The sequence below is a fragment of the Garra rufa genome, chromosome 22 (genome assembly GCF_049309525.1).
Source record: "Garra rufa chromosome 22, GarRuf1.0, whole genome shotgun sequence".
Lineage (NCBI taxonomy): Eukaryota > Metazoa > Chordata > Actinopteri > Cypriniformes > Cyprinidae > Garra > Garra rufa.
This window is the reverse complement of record NC_133382.1, coordinates 7,589,742-7,606,793: the sequence shown is the minus strand read 5'-3', so window position 1 is coordinate 7,606,793 and position 17,052 is coordinate 7,589,742. Positions and strand designations below refer to the sequence as shown.

The following is a 17,052-nucleotide window of genomic DNA, read 5'->3' as shown; positions in this document are numbered from 1 at the left end:
TCGATATTCTACTTGGGTTATTACAGAAAGTCATTACACGGTCTTAACTAGCGATAATAAGTATTGGTATGAAAAAGAAACCAAAACCGCGGGAAGGCGGAATCTAGGAGGGAACATGTTAAATGCCAACGCTTTGAAATACGCTGTGATTTGCATATACCTGTAGAAATCTCTTGGGGTTTTTCTAGGCCTCTGTCTGAAGCCTTTGTTTGCCCTGTCGATTCTTGTTGTGACCGACTATCCCTAAAGCTCAAGGCATTATTTCAGTAGTCACCCCCTCCTTCGCTGTAGTCTATCTTGTTATCTGCCAACAGAATACTAATAAAATCCAGTGACTCCAACATGTCTGCTCGCCTGTCGCCTCCTACAGCCTCTTTGCACGCAGCCCTACCAGGCTTATGCATGCAAACATCACAAAATAACATCTGTCTGACTTAACCCTTTCCTAAGAGCCCAAATAGTGCTAGATTTGTAAGTAATTTCAAACGGAACTCATAAAGGTGGGCGGTGGCAAAAAGCAAACAGCAGGCGAGGAAATATTTTCAATTCGCATTTATTCAGTTTGACAGAATAACAATACAGCTACTTACAGGAATATAAAATGGTTCGAGCACCACCGTGCAGTCTCTGTCTTTCGAAGTAACACGAATTTAGTGGTTCTGTTTTCTTTAAACACCTATGTACAGCTTTCAACATTTTGTACAAGTCTATATAACTTATGTCCTGAGTCTCTGACGTTCGCGACACCAGCCCACATTGTGGGTGGCGAGGCTTTTAACGACACAATTTGGGGTTCAATCGTTCTTTAAAACATTTTTAATATTCACCTATCAAGGAACAAAACATAACAATAAAGGAAGTCATAAAACATAATAATTTAAAACCACTCTAAACTTCTTTTACATTGTTTAACCAACACCTATGTGCATATGAAATCGGTCTGAGTAGCCGGGACATATTGAAACATCGTTATTATTATTAATATTACACTACTGTTATTTCAACACAAAGCATTCATAGCGACATATATGCGTTTAAACAGTCCACAAAATGCCAACACAGGTGTGCTGTTCCACTCCAGATACTCGCGGAGCATCTCTCAGCTTATTTATATAGAGTTTTTCAAAAGTCTTTTGCCTCTTATATTAAACTCTTCCGTCAGTGTCTGTTAATACACGGCCCCCACGCTCTGTGGTGGTCCTGGGTGGTGCACTGGATGCTGTAAATGTGATCCCTGCTGGTACCAGTGATTGCTGTAATCTTCCATGTAGGGGGGTGTGGAACTGAGGGGTGGCTGGGGGATCTGTCCCCGGTTGACCTGGCTAGAGTGCGCGTTATTGTCCCAAACAGCCGGGGATGGAGGGGAGTTGCAGGCCATGGAGTCGCTGGCGTTCGGGCTGTGCTCCAGCGGAACCTCGCCATTCTTGTAAAGCTTCTTGAACTTGGATCTCCGGTTCTGGAACCAGATTTTGACCTGTTCAAACAAATGACAATTCACGTTAGTTTTCTTTCGGACAATATTAAACCAAGTGAATCACTTAAATTTAATTGCTTCCTTACATTTTAAAAAGAAAACTAAAATGGTACTAAAGTGAGAAGTATTTCTACTTTGAGCTGTTTACGAAAGGTTTGGGACATGAGAGGCTTGAACCCTCACTAAGGAACAAAATGTTGGGAGATCTTGTTAAATGTACACAATGTATTATATATTCTTATCTATTTTTATATATATAGCCTATATAGGCCTACACAAAACAACAGGATAGATTACACGTTACAAGTCTAAGCGCGTATTTTCACCTATCTGTACAGTTTTAAATTTTGACCATTTATTTTGTATTGTAATTTATTGTGTATGTAAAATTAATATGCATTTACAGATAAATAATATATGATAAACAATTTAGTGTTTAAAAGTCTTTTAGATATGTGACGTTTGCCTCGACAAACTGCACTACGAAAATACCTTTATAATATCATTTCGGCTTTGTTTAGTCGTGTAAACGCTGACATTTTGAATTAAAATTATTTTGAAAAGAAAACTGAGATTAAAATATTCTTAAATGGACAGAAACAAAAAAAAAATTAAAAAATAATTATTTACAGTGCACATATTGCCATGTTTTCACCAGACAAAAATACGATGTCGATTTGTAATATCCTGTAGCCTATAATACATTACAAAGCGAAATCTTTTGATCAAATTATAACGAAATAAAGCGATTTACACATATTATTGTTGGAAACACTGCAAATAAATAACAATTATTAATGTATTAATTGTAATACGAGCAATAACATTTCAACACATCTGACATGAGCAATGTTTTATGACCTGATAAGCTTGTTATCCTTATCTCAGTGTGCTAAGTGTTAGCGATAGAAGTGCAAGAAATCGCTTTAAGCTGTTAACGCAATGTCAAGTGGCGGTCCAGTAATTATGTTAACAGAATTGTAAATGAATTGGAGCTCTAGTATTTACCTGTGTCTGCGTGAGCCCCAGCTGTGCGGCGAGCTCGGCTCTCTCCGGCAACGCCAGATACTGCGCCTTCTGGAAGCGGCGCTGCAGTGCGGCGAGCTGGTAACTCGAGTAAATGGTGCGCGGCTTGCGGATTTTCTTGGGTTTTCCGTTTACCATCCGAACTTCAGTCTCTGGTTCCTCTTTGACTGGAAAGAATAAAATTAGAGACCACGTTATGGCAAAGCAAAATCGTTACAGGAGCTAAAAGAACACTGAAGACCGACTGGTTTCATTTCGGTCAGAAAAATGTATAAATTAAACAAGCGACATTATATGTGTAAAATAAATACATGTCAGCTGTGCTAGGCAGTATCAGATAAGGAAATGCCAATTTGAGAAATAAATAATAAATAGGCTACGCTATCTTTAGGTTTGTAAGAATGCTGTATTTTAATTTGTAGGCCTACTTTAAAAATAAAATTTACCGTGACATCTAGCCTAGACTCAACACCGAGTAATAATGATTAATCGCGTTACAGATGCAATAAAAATGTCATAATTGTTTTACAGCGACCGCAAGTCTGTTGTGATAGAGGCAACTTTCTACCCTCCCTAGCTAAATATATTTTATGTATAGCAATACTTTAAATAAATGACTCTAATGGGATAGTAATACAGAGTTCAAAACAAGTAAATAACTTACAAACTTGCCTTAAGAGAAACGCGAACTTACGCTTCTCGGTAAATCGAGCCGCTCAGAATATACTTCTATCATCTTCAGAAGATGCCTATTTTATACTGATATTAAGTAGAAAAGCCCCTGCTTATACCCTACATTTGGCATATTATTTTAAAAAAATAATAAGAAGAAGAAAAAGACATGTTTCAATATCTCACCTGCGCTTTGTGGTGGCGTCTGCAGGTCTCTGTTGTAATGTCCGTATTGTCTGTAAGTATTGTAAGGGTACTCTGTCTTGGTGGGGTAAGGTCCGGCTGATGCCCCCATCCCAGACAGATTAAACTGATGATATGAATTCATCTGTTGAGGGTATGGAGGACTCTGGTAGTATTCGTGATGGCTGCTGTAATAACCCATGTCTGTAGCCGATGACTCTGGAAGAGTCGGAGAGTCCTTAGAAGTCGGATGGCAACTCATAGAGCCTGAAAGATCGGTTGAAATACCGGATATCTTCCTGTCATATGTCGGTCCACTCATCCTTTAGTAAAAAGGGTGAAAAAAAAAAACAAATAGCGATCGTCCACTTTATTTCCAAGGCAGACTTGAACAAAACATGCAGACGTTTAGTTCAGGACGATGCATGTAACACAAAATCCTCGATGGGCTGCTTGCTCTAACTCCCTCGGTTGAAGCACTGAAGGTAATGGCAAGGATCTAGTATGAGAAACTCTGAATTATAGGGCACATGGGTGGACGCTCGGCTGCTATTGGCTCAGAGCTTCAGTGTTTTTTTCTCTCCAGCCCTCAGGGCGAAGCAAAGACTGTTCTCCGCCTCGCGCCTCAACGTCTCCAAACTTCAGCATTTGGGGATTTTAGCTGTTGTAGTGATAATGAAGATGCGAAATGTTGCAGACATTTTAGTAGAGCTGCGGTGAAGTAGGCTTAGCGTCTGTGCAAGTTAGTACAACAGAATTACGCACAGAAATGTCTAGTTGCGTTAAAAATTCACGAAACTATAAACATATTTTAAACAGCCGTTAACTTTTTTATTCTAAAATGTCAGTGTTATATTATTTAACATAGCTGAATCAACATTAGGTTACATCCCATAAAGCTATAAGTTAGAATAGCCTATAGTTTTTACGTTAACAACAGCATGGTTTTAAATGAAAGACAGTTTTATAAATGAGAACTGTTTTAAGATTCAGAACAAGTTTGAAACAACAGCGCTTTAAAGAACTAACAAACCAAAACTTGTCTGGAGAATCTGTCAAGTAATGTAACGCAATGTAACGTTTGAACTAGCTAACTTGAAAAGTTCTTGACAGGAAAATAGTTCTTTGTTGAACCAATTAAAACTGCACTCCAATAATATTTTAATTTATAATCGTGTAAGGCCAGACTTGTATTTTAAATCTTAAATGCATAAACAGTAATTGATTTGTAAAAGTAGTGCATGTTGGACCATGGTTGTCATTCAGTTTACTGCTTTCATTCTGATCTCATCAATTCGCTCTTTTCTGATTCAGAGTGGCTGTTGGTGAAAGAGGCTGGAGGAGTTTATCTGCCCCACTGATCACCCCTGCGGCTCTCACTTGTGTGCCCTCTTTATTAAGGCAAGGCGTGGTACCAGAAGTAGTACGTCTTAACCTCTTGCACCCAAATAACCTTTATCAGCCACCGGCCTATAAATGTAAACGAGAAATAGAAGATGAGACGAACTGTTTACTGCTACTCGTTATTTTTTGTCAGTGGCCTATGCAAATGCCGTGCACCTGAACGCGCCGTGTTGACGGTAAACGTGCTCCTCCGTGTGTGAACTTCAGCCGCAAGACATCGGTTTGTCACATACCTGTTGTGCACAGTCGTGGCATGTAGTCAAATTCCATGGAGTCTTTTGAGAGACATGCAAACCAGTCTTGAGATATCTGTGACTTTCTTTTCGATGTCAGTGTCAGGTCTAGTAGTTTTATTAGAGCTTAGAATAAAATTTAATTAAATTTGACATTAAATTAAATTACGTTACATTAAATTAAATTGAATGAAATAATAAAATAAATACACGTTCTTAATTTAGTCAAGCGTGTATGCAAATCGTTTTTGCAGAGCTAGTGCATAAAAAACTATTTTTATTATAAACTAGTAGCCGCATACATTCTCATTTGAGTGTGAAAGCTAAATTTATTGCACATATAATGAGACATTAATATTGTTTTGTAACAGCTGTGTTTCTAATTCAAAGCCCTGTGTGTCCAGACATGCATGTTTCAGCGCTGTGGTAGTTTTTGGTGTCATACTGCCTCCTTGTGGCTATAGTGCAATGATTAATTACTGGTATATGGTTAAGTAATTAGCTAGAACTACATTCCTCCTTAAGCAATTATATGAAAATTATGAAAGTTATTATATGAACCAGTTCTGCTGGAAGCCCGTATCGCAGTCTTGATTTTAAAATTAATAGGTTTAGTCGTTTACACTTAACTAGAATTGTATTTTAATTTATTGCATTTAATGATTATTATTTTAATATTATTTTTATTGTTCTTTATTGGGAATAATCTTTATCAATATTTAATTATGTCCTAAGCTCAAACTAAAATAATTATCATTATATATATTATTTTATTAAAATATTTTTGTTACTTGAAATACAATAAACATTAAGTGAAAACTAATTAAAAAAAATTTAAAACACTGAAAATATATATATTTTCAGATTTTGTTTTCTTTTTATTTATTGCTTTCTGTACTAAAATAACTAAAACTGAAATTAAAAAATTACATTTTGAAAACTATATAGACATGTTAAAAAACAATAACTAATGACAAAATGCACAACAAAATTACTAAAACGAAGTAAATGAAAATGAAAATGGCAAAAATAAACACTAATTGAAAAATATAAACAAAAACTGTTATATTATCTCGATGATACAAAATCACACTGGTAAAAACACATTAAAAAAAACTTGCCAGTTCTTTGTATTTATTTGTGAAATTTGCTGTCAATTTTTGAGTGATAATTATTTATATTAAATCCTGCACCAAATTGTTTTCAGTTTATACTGTTACACCAACTATATTCACCAGTCATTTTTTTAATTAAGATTTATACATCACCTGAAAACTGAATAAAAAAGCTTTCCACTGATTTATGGTTTGTTAGGATATGACGATATTTGGCCGAGATTCAAATCTGGAATCTGAGGGTGCAAAAAAATCCAAATATTGAGAAAATTGCTTATTAAGTTGTCCAAATGAAGTTCTTAGCAATGCATATTACTAATCAAAAATTATGTTTTGATATATTTACAGTAGGAAATTTACAACATATCTTCATGAAACATGATGTTTACTTAATATCCTAATGATTTTTGGCATAAAACAAAAATAGATAATTTTGACCCATAAGTATTGTTAGATATTGCTACAAATATAGCCGTCCAGGGTCACAAATAAATAATTAACGTAATAAAAATAACTCTTCAAAGCAAAACAGCTGCAAAAGGAGAGTCTCAATTTATTTTACTGGTACTGAACTCTTTGATATTTAACATTCATTTACTGATTTGCTCTGAAATCATTTATTTAAACTGGGTATACTTTGCCAGTGTTTCAATATGTACAGTAGATGTATTTATATAAAAGCGTAATGTGTAATAGTGTCGTATTATCAGCAGGTGGCGCCAGTAACACATGGTTTCTTTGTTTTCTCACCTGCACTGTTTAACTTCACAGAGTTTTACTGTAAGCATAATTCCGTTTTAGTGCAAGAACTGTACATCATGCTTTAAAAAATAATGGCTAATACTATTATACTGACAATAAGAAATAATGCATTTTGCTTATATGCAAACATGCAAAGTTTCTGCAAAGCAGTGTTAAAAGACATTTATGATATGATACATAATGGTTGTTTCTTATGTTTGCTAATTTGTTCAACTGCATGTAAGAACATGAGTAAGAAAGTTCCCTTGTTCACATCGGATCATTGTGTCTGTTCAGTGGAAAGACTGTGTTATAACACACACACACACACACACCTGGAATGAGACTGGCAGAGGATTAATGCATTGTTCACGCTTTCCCTTTCTCAGGAATCAGCGCTGGGCATTTCTCTGATATATCATGAGCTATGAGAATCAGAGGCTTCAGCATGTTAAAAATGACACAGGCTCCTTTGAAATTCCTGATGGGAGCTCTTGTAGACCTTCTTTGTTTGATGTTGGAAGTGTTTAAACCTCTCATTTGTGGCCTGGCCAAAGCATTGAAGTTCTTCGGGGAAGCCTGCAATTACAGGATGAGTGTACAGTTCCACTGGTCAGCCAGGTTGAGCGCAGTCTTTTGTTGTGACGATTACAAATGGTTCCGTCTTTCCTCAAAGTGCGTAATTTCCATTAAGCGCTCGCAAATCCACCGGAAAATGCGCGCAGCTGCGGCTTAACACGCGGTCTTTGGCAGGTAATGGGTGTTAAATTGTTTTTGAATTAAGCAGTGATGTTCAGATGAAAACGCTGTAACAGTGTCTGGGCGTTTTAGAAATTTAAAACGTTCACGAAATTATATAATAAATGCATGAAATTCATTAGATCAGAATGACAACAGAGTGTTTTTACAACGCGTCATCAATTGGCCCTATTGGCGGCAATGAACGTGAACAATGCCACTGAACCGAATGGAACTGGCAAATTTTGCTGATTATTGCTGAAAACAGTCAATTATTGTCATGTTTTGGGTTGTACTAACCGGTCGGACTGGGAAAAACATTTGGAGTACTATATACTGCCAAAAGGTATAACAAATCAAGGAGGAGAGTGCAAAAACTGTCTGAGGAACAAAAGGCAGTTGGTTGTGGTTGGCCATACTGAACCAGGATTTCCAGGAATCTTGACAACATTCGTGTTTGTTCTTATCATTTACAGTCAGGTGAAATATTAGGCTAATCTTTTCATTAATACTACTGGTACGCATATTTACCCCCTGTTATCTTTAGTTTGTCAAAATATTGTGCCCTTTCCTGCTTACTAAGTCCTTCTCTATATGATTTAGCAGCTTCCACACATTTTGTTCCACGGTTTAGACAGCATAAATTAGCAGAACAATGTAATCAGTAGTACATTAACCATGCAGTTCATGCTATCCCACATGGAAAGAACCTATATGAGGATATATGCGCATATATGAAACCTATATGCAGTATATATGCACATATATGATAATATATATGCATATATATGCCACATATAGGCAAAATTGAGGTGCATATATGTGCATATACAGGTCTCCTGTATTGCTTCTTTATATCCACATATAAGCCCTATATGTACATACAAGATATGTCTCCTATATAGCTTATGGCAGGATCTGGTCATTTTAGCTCATATCTCACTTTGGCAACTGTCATACATGATGCCTAGCTCATATTTTCTATTATCAAGGCAATAACTAAGAACTAACTAAAAAAAATAAAATGCAAAAAACTTATGTGCGAACACGTGAAATTGGTATCACATGTAATTGGCATGTTATGGAATTCGACTATGGCAAATAAGTGAGAGGAGATGGAAAGCTATGATGTCTACACGTTTTCCTGAAACACTTACAAGGTCAATTCTTTCTTGTATGAAAATAGTGGAAAAGAAGGAAATGTATAACAAAATGGTTTGTCGTTTTTTTTATTTTGTCAATCAAGTCTTTTTTCCAATTTCAAGTCACTTCCAGATTCACATTACAGCTCATACACATCCACACATTCACTGTTACATCCACCAAATGCAATGCAAAATGCAATGTTTTCTGTATTGTCTTAAAGCAGTTTCTAGATGAATATGGCTGAAAGGTCATTACAGTCTAAACCAGGGTTCCTCAATTAGTTTTCACCGAGGGCCAATTTCCACCAACAATACCAACAAAAAGTCAAGGGCCACCGACCATGTTATGACAAAAATGTTTGCTCTTATTAGTATTATCATTATTATTATTGTTGTCGTTGTTATTGTTGCTACTGCTGCTTTTGTTTTTATGGTTGCTTTTGTTAAGAGTTACAAGATAAATATTCAGATTTTTTTTCCCCCACAGTAGTCTGTTTTATTCAAACAATTATGAACATTTTTGTATTCAGAAACAGAAAAATAAAGAACTTTGCCTGTTGAATATTAAAACAAATGAACAAAAAAATCTGGACCTCCATGTCTGTCCAAGTCAGAGGTCGCGTTAACCGAAGATTGTCTGTCATTGACAGATTTTTTAAATTAATGACGGAAAAATCTGGAGGCTCTCCATTACTTTGGCAGATTAAACGAGGAAACTGAGGAAGTTCTAGTGTAATTTAACTGTAATTCCCACCCTTGTCCAGTTGGTGGCGAGTGCGCTCCAGTGTGGCAGCAGACAGAGCACGGGATCCAAAACAAAAACGAAACTATCACGAATATTTTGCTATGCATTTGATTACGCGCAGTGTAAACTACTGCGATCTATTAAAAACAATTACAGAGCACCAAAACGGTATTGCTTGGATTTTCTAATTAAATGAACAACATTTGAAATCTGAGACTTTGTTTCATCTCAAAAGTAGCACAGAACTTAGCCTATTGCGATTTATTGGATAGGAGGTGCACTATTCATTCTGTTCATTCATCAACTGAAAACAGCACAGACCAAAAGCTTGAGTGGGATTTAAGAATCGACATTGGTTCTAAAAATGAGAATAGAATAAATGTAACACAAAAATAAATGCAATGCAATACTTTTATTCAACCAGCAAGTTTTTTTTTGACCGGAAATGACACAGGCTTCTTCCAAAACATAATAAGATGGTGTACAAGAGGCATCATTGTGGAAAAAAATATTTCTCAGCTTTTATTTACATTTGAACAAAAAGTGGCATGTCCAAAATTATTCGTACCCTTTGCAAACTGTCACAGTCTAAAGTCCAAAGTTCTATACCATTCCAAATAGTCCAAGCTGTTCTAAAGCATCCTAATTACCCTGATTCATTGGGAACAGCTGTTTTAATCAACTCAACAGGTGAAAAACAGAAGCTCTCTGCGGTTGGTCATGGCTAAGACAATGGAGCTCACTGAGGACCTGCGGCTGTGCATTGTGGCTGCTCACAAGTCAGGAAAGGGCTATAAGACCATATCTAAATGTTTTGAAGTTCCAGTGGCTACAGTGCAAAGTATTATTAAAAAATACAAGCCGTTCCGCACTGTGAAAAATCTCAGAGAATGTGATCGGAAGCTAAAAGTGACACCTGTGCTGGCCAGGAGGATATGAGAGAGGTAAAAAAGAATCCAAGGATCACCACCAAGGCCATCCTGATGAATCTGGGCTCTGCTGGTGGCAACATCTCAAGGCAGACACTGCACACCGCTAGGCTCCACGGACGCAGAACAAGGAGGACACCACTTCTCCAGATAAGGCACACAAAAGCCCGCTTGGCCTTTGCAAATGCTCATCTGGACGAAGAAGACTTGTGTTCTTATGTTTTATGGTCAGATGAAACAAAAATTGTCCTTGGGCACCAGTGGACATTTCAGCACGACAACGACCCATAACACACAGCAAAAGTGGTGATGAAATGGTTAGCAGACAAAGTAATAATTTTTTCCACAATGATGCCTCTTGTACATCGTCTTATTATCTTCTGGGAGATAATCTGTCATTAATTCAGTCATTTCTAATAAAAAAAAAACTTGCTGGTTGAATAAAAGTACCTTTAAGTCAGAATTTGCCAGGGGTATGATTAATTTCGGGCTTGACTGTAAGTGCAAACCCTCTATATGTTATAAGGCTAACATGTTTTATACATTTGTCTGTATTTATGTGTGGTTTTTGAAATTTCCTGATACGATGCGTTAAAAAGAGTTTAAAAAGTATAAGTGCATACATGTTCTTCCTAATGAAGGGAGGATGAGAGGAAGTTTGGAATTTCATTAAGATTGGAGAGGCGGGCAACAATAGCCCTCCCACTTGTGTTTCTCTCTCTCTTTTTGTGCACTACAAAACCAACTCAATTTCTTTGAGAAAAACATCAGAGAGCACTCTGGGGGTAATGAAGTTCAAGGTTCTCTACACAGAGTGAAAAACAGGAACTCTTTTAACATCTTCTCAATCATTTAACAAACTATTTGATTGACAGCAGTGGTTCTAAAGGCAAAGTTGTCCAGAATGAGGAGTTCTATCATATGATAAAAATATTGTGTGTAAGTTTGAAAAAACGCACAATTATTTACGCCCATGAAAAATGTGATATCTTTCAAATTTTTCTCAGACTTTTGGGGCCTACCGAGTTTCGTTCCGATAGACCTAGTCTAACAGGTGCTCAAATTTTGTTTGCCAATGGCGGCCATGATTTTGAGATACGCAAATGTCCTTGTCGACACTTTTGCTACTTTGGTGCCACTACACTGACTTTCATGCTGATAGGACAAATGGTTGTGCAGTTCTAGCCATAAAAAAAATTAACTCTTATAGTGCCACCAAGTGGCCAAGCTCCACAATTTTTTCCTCTAACCTCAGATTGCTCTTTTACATAAGTGTTATGAGTTTACCGAAGATATCTCATTCTGTTCAGGAGTTATAGGCATTTAAAGGTGCAGTGTGTAGTTTTTTGCGACATCTAGCGGTGAGGTTGTGAATTGCAACAGTCCACCGCTCACCCCTCCCTTTACAGAAGCTACGGTGGCCGACGCAGGTTTAAGATGTCGTTGTTTTAGACAGCAAAGAATAATGAGGTTTCTTTTAAAACGTAAATTGGGGAATTATATTTACTTAATTATTCAATAAAACCATGTTATTGTGAATTTTACTGTTACTTGTTCATCTTTGTGTCAGTGTTTTTCACAAAGAACAACAGTGGTGAAACGCGATCTGTAGAGCAGTTTGTCCGTTCAGGGCTACTGTAGAAACATATGTATATCCCCATGTGAGGGGACCCGCGGTGTATGTAGATATAAACTGATAATTCTAAGGTAATAAAAACATAATGGTTCATTGTGTAAGGTCTTTATACACCCCTGAAAACATAGTTATGTATAATATATTGCATTTCTGTCTAGAGATCATCTTAAATATTAAACATTGCACCTTTAACTAAAAGTTGCCTGCCTCTTTCAAAAGTTTCGGCGTCCCTTTGTGACTTTTTTGATAATTACTGATATTCACCTTCTGGACAATCTTTCCACAATGGTGTGGTTCCGATTGGGTGAAAAACCTAGGACTAGTTCGCAAAAGTAAAATCAATCAATCTGATGTGTTTTGTCTGGCATGAGCCAAGGATTCAATCAACTTAAGACACTTGAGCCTGTGACTGACGGAGTTATGAGCATTTTCATACTTTTGTTCAAGTCTCTACAACCTACGGTTTGTTCTGCACGATCAGTTTTATATGGAGATTGCTGATCCATGACCATTCTAACAATTACAATAGGGTTTCAGCCCTACGTGCTTGAATCCCTAATTGAAACTGAATGTTTGCTATATAAAATTGAAAGTAAACAAGAGAATTTGACACTATATCTTTAGTGAAGGGCACCTATTATGCCATTTTTACCAAGATGTAATATAAGTCTCAGGTGTCCCCAGAATGTGTCTGTGAAGGTTCAGATCAAAACACACTACAGATCATTTGTTATATCATTTTGAAAATGTCTATTTTGAGTAGAAGCAGAAACACACTGTTTTCGTGCATATCCCTTTAAATGCAAATGAGCTGCTGTTCCCTGCCCCCTTTTCCAGAAAAAAACTATGCCTTTAAAGCTCATAACTCAGATACTCTGCCAAAAAACCATCTGTTTGGTTTTGATGATCTATTTTGCTGAAATCATGCGTTTTAAAAGCCGTTTAGTTTAAACATCTGAAACTAGTTCTCTTTCATGTTTTATTGCGCTTAAACTGTCAAATACACACAAGTTTATGTTCAAAACACATAAGTAATGTCTGTGAAGATAAAGAGCTGGAAAAAAATCGCATGTTTCTATTAGATCTATGTATTAAGTGGCAGCATCATAATATACAATACCTATACTGCTATTTATGGTGTTGATATGACCCAAACAATAAAATAACAACAGAAATTCACTCACTGCGCTGGACTGAATAACATTTATAGCTTTAATAAGAAGACATTTCTTACTTGAATGCTGCTTTTAAGTGATCTAGCATGAAGATAAACATGCTGGATTGTGTGCGGTTTTACTCAGGGCGGGGCTAATACAGCTAATAGTGTCTGTCAACAGTCATGGGCGGGGCCTGTAAAATGTGACACCACCTTTTACGGATTCTGTAAATGGCTTGTTCTGAGACACTCCTTATGATTTATGGGGATTAAAAAAAGGAGCAGGTGGATTTTTATCATTATAGGGTGGTGTGTACACACACTGCCAACACACTTTTAAACAACATGTAAAAGTAAATTTTGCATAATGGGTACCCTTTAAAGGGACAAATTTAATGTGGGAGCAGAGTCTGTGTGTGTTTTACGTGGACATCTCAGCTGTTCTTACAAACAAATAATGTCTATGTGTTTTTTGTTTTCATTTTATTGACATCTTTGTTTCATTCATAATGAAGACTATAAGGTAGAGTCTTCCCAGCGTGTTGTAAAGGCTGCTGTGGGAGGCAGTGTTGGGGTTATGAGCTCAGTTAAAGGAAAAGAAAGGAAAAGCCCCAGTAATTCACTCCCAGAGGACCACAGCTGTCAAAGGAGTCAGTTAGCAAATGACTGCCAGCTGTGGCTAGATGTTGTGAAGGAAGACTTTGCTCTATGCCGCAAAAAACGATTCCAACTTTCTGCCAAAACCCTCTTTCGCTTTTTACCCGCAAGCACGTATATGAGGAAAAACGTCCAATAGCGTTTACCATCTGTTTATAGTGAGCTAATGATTTCTGGGGTTGTTTCTGCATCTCCTAACTTCATCTTTACCTCCTTCACAAATTCAGCTGACCTCTGACCTTTAGCTTTACATCCACTCCACCAAAAGGATCCCAGCTCACAGCAGGTGCAACTCTTTATAGCTTGAGCATATATTTAGTTCTTTAAGATCATAAACAGATTTTTAAAAATGTTTCATCTTTGTTGCCGTAAAATATAATTTCCATGACTTATTTAAAGGAATAGTGCACTCAAAAATAAAAATTTGCTAAAAATGATATAAATATTGTGTGTAAGTTCGAAAAACCGCACAATGCACAATCATTTACACTAGGGATGTAACGGTATCAAAATTTCACGGTACGGTAATACCTCGGTATGAATGGCACGGTACGGTATTTATTGAATCATTTACAGGGAAAACAAAACTAATGAAGAGACTCGAAAAAAGTGCCAGAAGTGTTTATTAAACAGTTTACATGAACACTGAACATATCAATGGCATACAAATTAGCCATCTGTAAACTTTGAAACAGGAACTTCAATTTTTCAATTTTAATAACAAAAAATTATTAAACCATGTAACCACGTTACTTTTTTTCGCAGTACTTTAGCCTACTTTGTGTAATAACGAAAACATTCATTTCAGTGGAAAAATAAGTCCAAAACTCTCTATTTTAACATTTTGAACAATAGGGCTCTACAATCTTTTGCTTTTTTTTTTTTTTTTTTTTTAATTCTTATGTTTTTTAATTTTTCTGATAATCAAATGAAAGCATAAACATTTATTTATTTTTAATCAAATGAAAAATAAACCCTTTTAATTTTTGGCAAACAAACAGAGGTTTACTGTTAAAATCCATCCATGGAAGAAAAATTATATTCAGTTTAAAACGTTTAAATAATAATTGTAGTATTTTTTTTCTACAATTAAGTGGTTAATCTTCTTGTAATATTTATTTTTTATTATATATAGTGTTTTATGTAAATTATTTAAATAGGAATATATAAACACCTACATTATACTGTACAAAAGTAATACAAGACTAATATTGTTCTGTTTCATGTTAAACCGTACTTTTATTTTGACAGGTTGCTGTGAAGTTTCTGTGTACAGTATGATATGTTGCTAGTTTTCTTAAATGAAACGGTAAAAGTGACACTAACAGCAGCTTTGGAGATTGAGTTTATCTGTTCATGTGAGATGCAAATGCCAAAAATTACCGGGAGCGTCACGTGTGCTTCAGTATGAGTGTAGTAAAGAAAAAAAACGCGTCTCCACCATTCATACAGACAGAGGCAAACGGAACATGCAGGATTCATATTAAAACGGTCTTTTTGCATTTCAGTTTTCACAGACACTAGTCCATATCGCGATTTGAATTAAGTGACAGACCAACTTTTGATTTATTAATCCAAAAATCAACAAATTCCGTGGCATTCCGCGCTATAGTAGATTAGGTTTTTATGAATGGAGTCCTGCGTGTTTTCGTGGAAGAGACATTGTAAACGCGCCATCATGTAGAGACAGAAATGACATGCCTTCGTGTAAATAAGATAAATAACATAAGGCAATTTAGTTTGTTTAATAAAAGAACAATGTATAGACCTGTTCTATAGGAAAGATAACCTTAAATGACTTCTATTGTGATCTGGCGCTATATCGAAAATAAAATGAACTCGACGTTCAAGGGGGGCGGGCAACAGACCGCAAAGGATGATGGCCACGCCTGGGCTGATGGGAATTGTAGTTCCTGCTACCTCCCGTTCGCTCCATTCGCCTGAGCAAACTTTTCTCAGAAGACCGATCGTTTTATCGAGTCATGCGACCACGGTAGTATCGAAAAAATTTGCTATTGCGGTACGACGGTATTTACAATACCGTTACATCCCTAATTTACACCCATGAAAATGTGAAATCGGCCATTGTGGGGCGATATCTTTCAAATTTCTCTCAGACTTTTGGGGCCTAAGTCAAACAGGCCCACCAAGTTTCGTACCGATCGACCTTGTCTAACAGGTGCTCAAATTTCGTTGGCCAATGGCGGCCATGTTTTTTGATATAAGCAAATGTCCTTGTAGACACTTTTGCCACTTTGGTGCCACTACACTGACTTTCATGCTGATAGGACAAATGGTTGCACAGTTATAGCCATTTTTAAGGTTTTTTTCCCTCTTATAATGCCACCAAGTGGCCAAGCTCCACATTTTTCCCTCTAACCTCAAATTGTTCTTTTACAGAAGTGTTATGAGTTTAGCGAAGATATCTCATTCTGTTCAGGAGTTATAGGTATTTAACTAAAAGTGGCCTGCCTCTTTCAAAAGTTTTGCCGTCCCGTTCCGACTTTTTTTTGATAATTACTGATATTCACTTTCTGGAGAATTTTCCTGCAATGGTATGGTTCCGATTGGGTGAAAAACCTATGACTAGTTCGCAACAGTAAAATCAATCAATCTGATGTGTTTTGTCCGGCATGAGCCAAGGATTCAATCAACCTAAGACACTTGAGCCTGTGACTGATGGATCCCAGCTCACAGCAGGTGCAACTCTTTATAGCTTGAGCATATATTTAGTTCTTTAAGATCATAAACAGATTTTTAAAAATGTTTCATCTTTGTTGCCGTAAAATATAATTCCCATGACTTATTTAAAGGAATAGAGAACTCAAAAATTTGCTAAAAATGTACTCACCCTCAGGCCATCCAAGATATAGATGTGTGTATGTAAAAGTTCATTTTGAACTTTGCATGCTTGTTTAGAATAACCTGTCGCATGTGCTCATCAGGTTTTGTGAAGTTTTGAGTTTTCCTTTAGGCTTTATAGGATTTTGGGTAAATTTGGACAGGCCCCTTTTTTAAATGAATAGCTTTCCAAAAGGTAAATTTCAACATTTTTAGAGTCCAGAGAATTGTACTGCAGTGTTTTTTTTTTCCAGATTGAGTGAAAAACCTAGACCTAGTTCGCAAAAGTAGGTTTTTAACATCTTCTCAATCATTTAACAAACTATTTGATTGACAGCAGTGGTTCTAGAGGCAAAG

General features: G+C 36.4%; 1 protein-coding gene across 1 annotated transcript; it reads right to left on the bottom strand.

Moving 5' to 3' along the window:
• Positions 1-537: 537 nt before the first annotated feature.
• On the bottom strand, positions 538-3,830 carry dlx3b (distal-less homeobox 3b). Its single transcript, XM_073828546.1, has 3 exons — positions 3,359-3,830; positions 2,483-2,667; positions 538-1,474 (listed from the first exon to the last, which is right to left on the bottom strand). Exons 1-3 carry the CDS (start codon positions 3,675-3,677, stop codon positions 1,169-1,171), a joined length of 810 nt encoding a protein of 269 aa, XP_073684647.1. The 5' UTR covers positions 3,678-3,830; the 3' UTR covers positions 538-1,168.
• Positions 3,831-17,052: the final 13,222 nt, after the last annotated feature.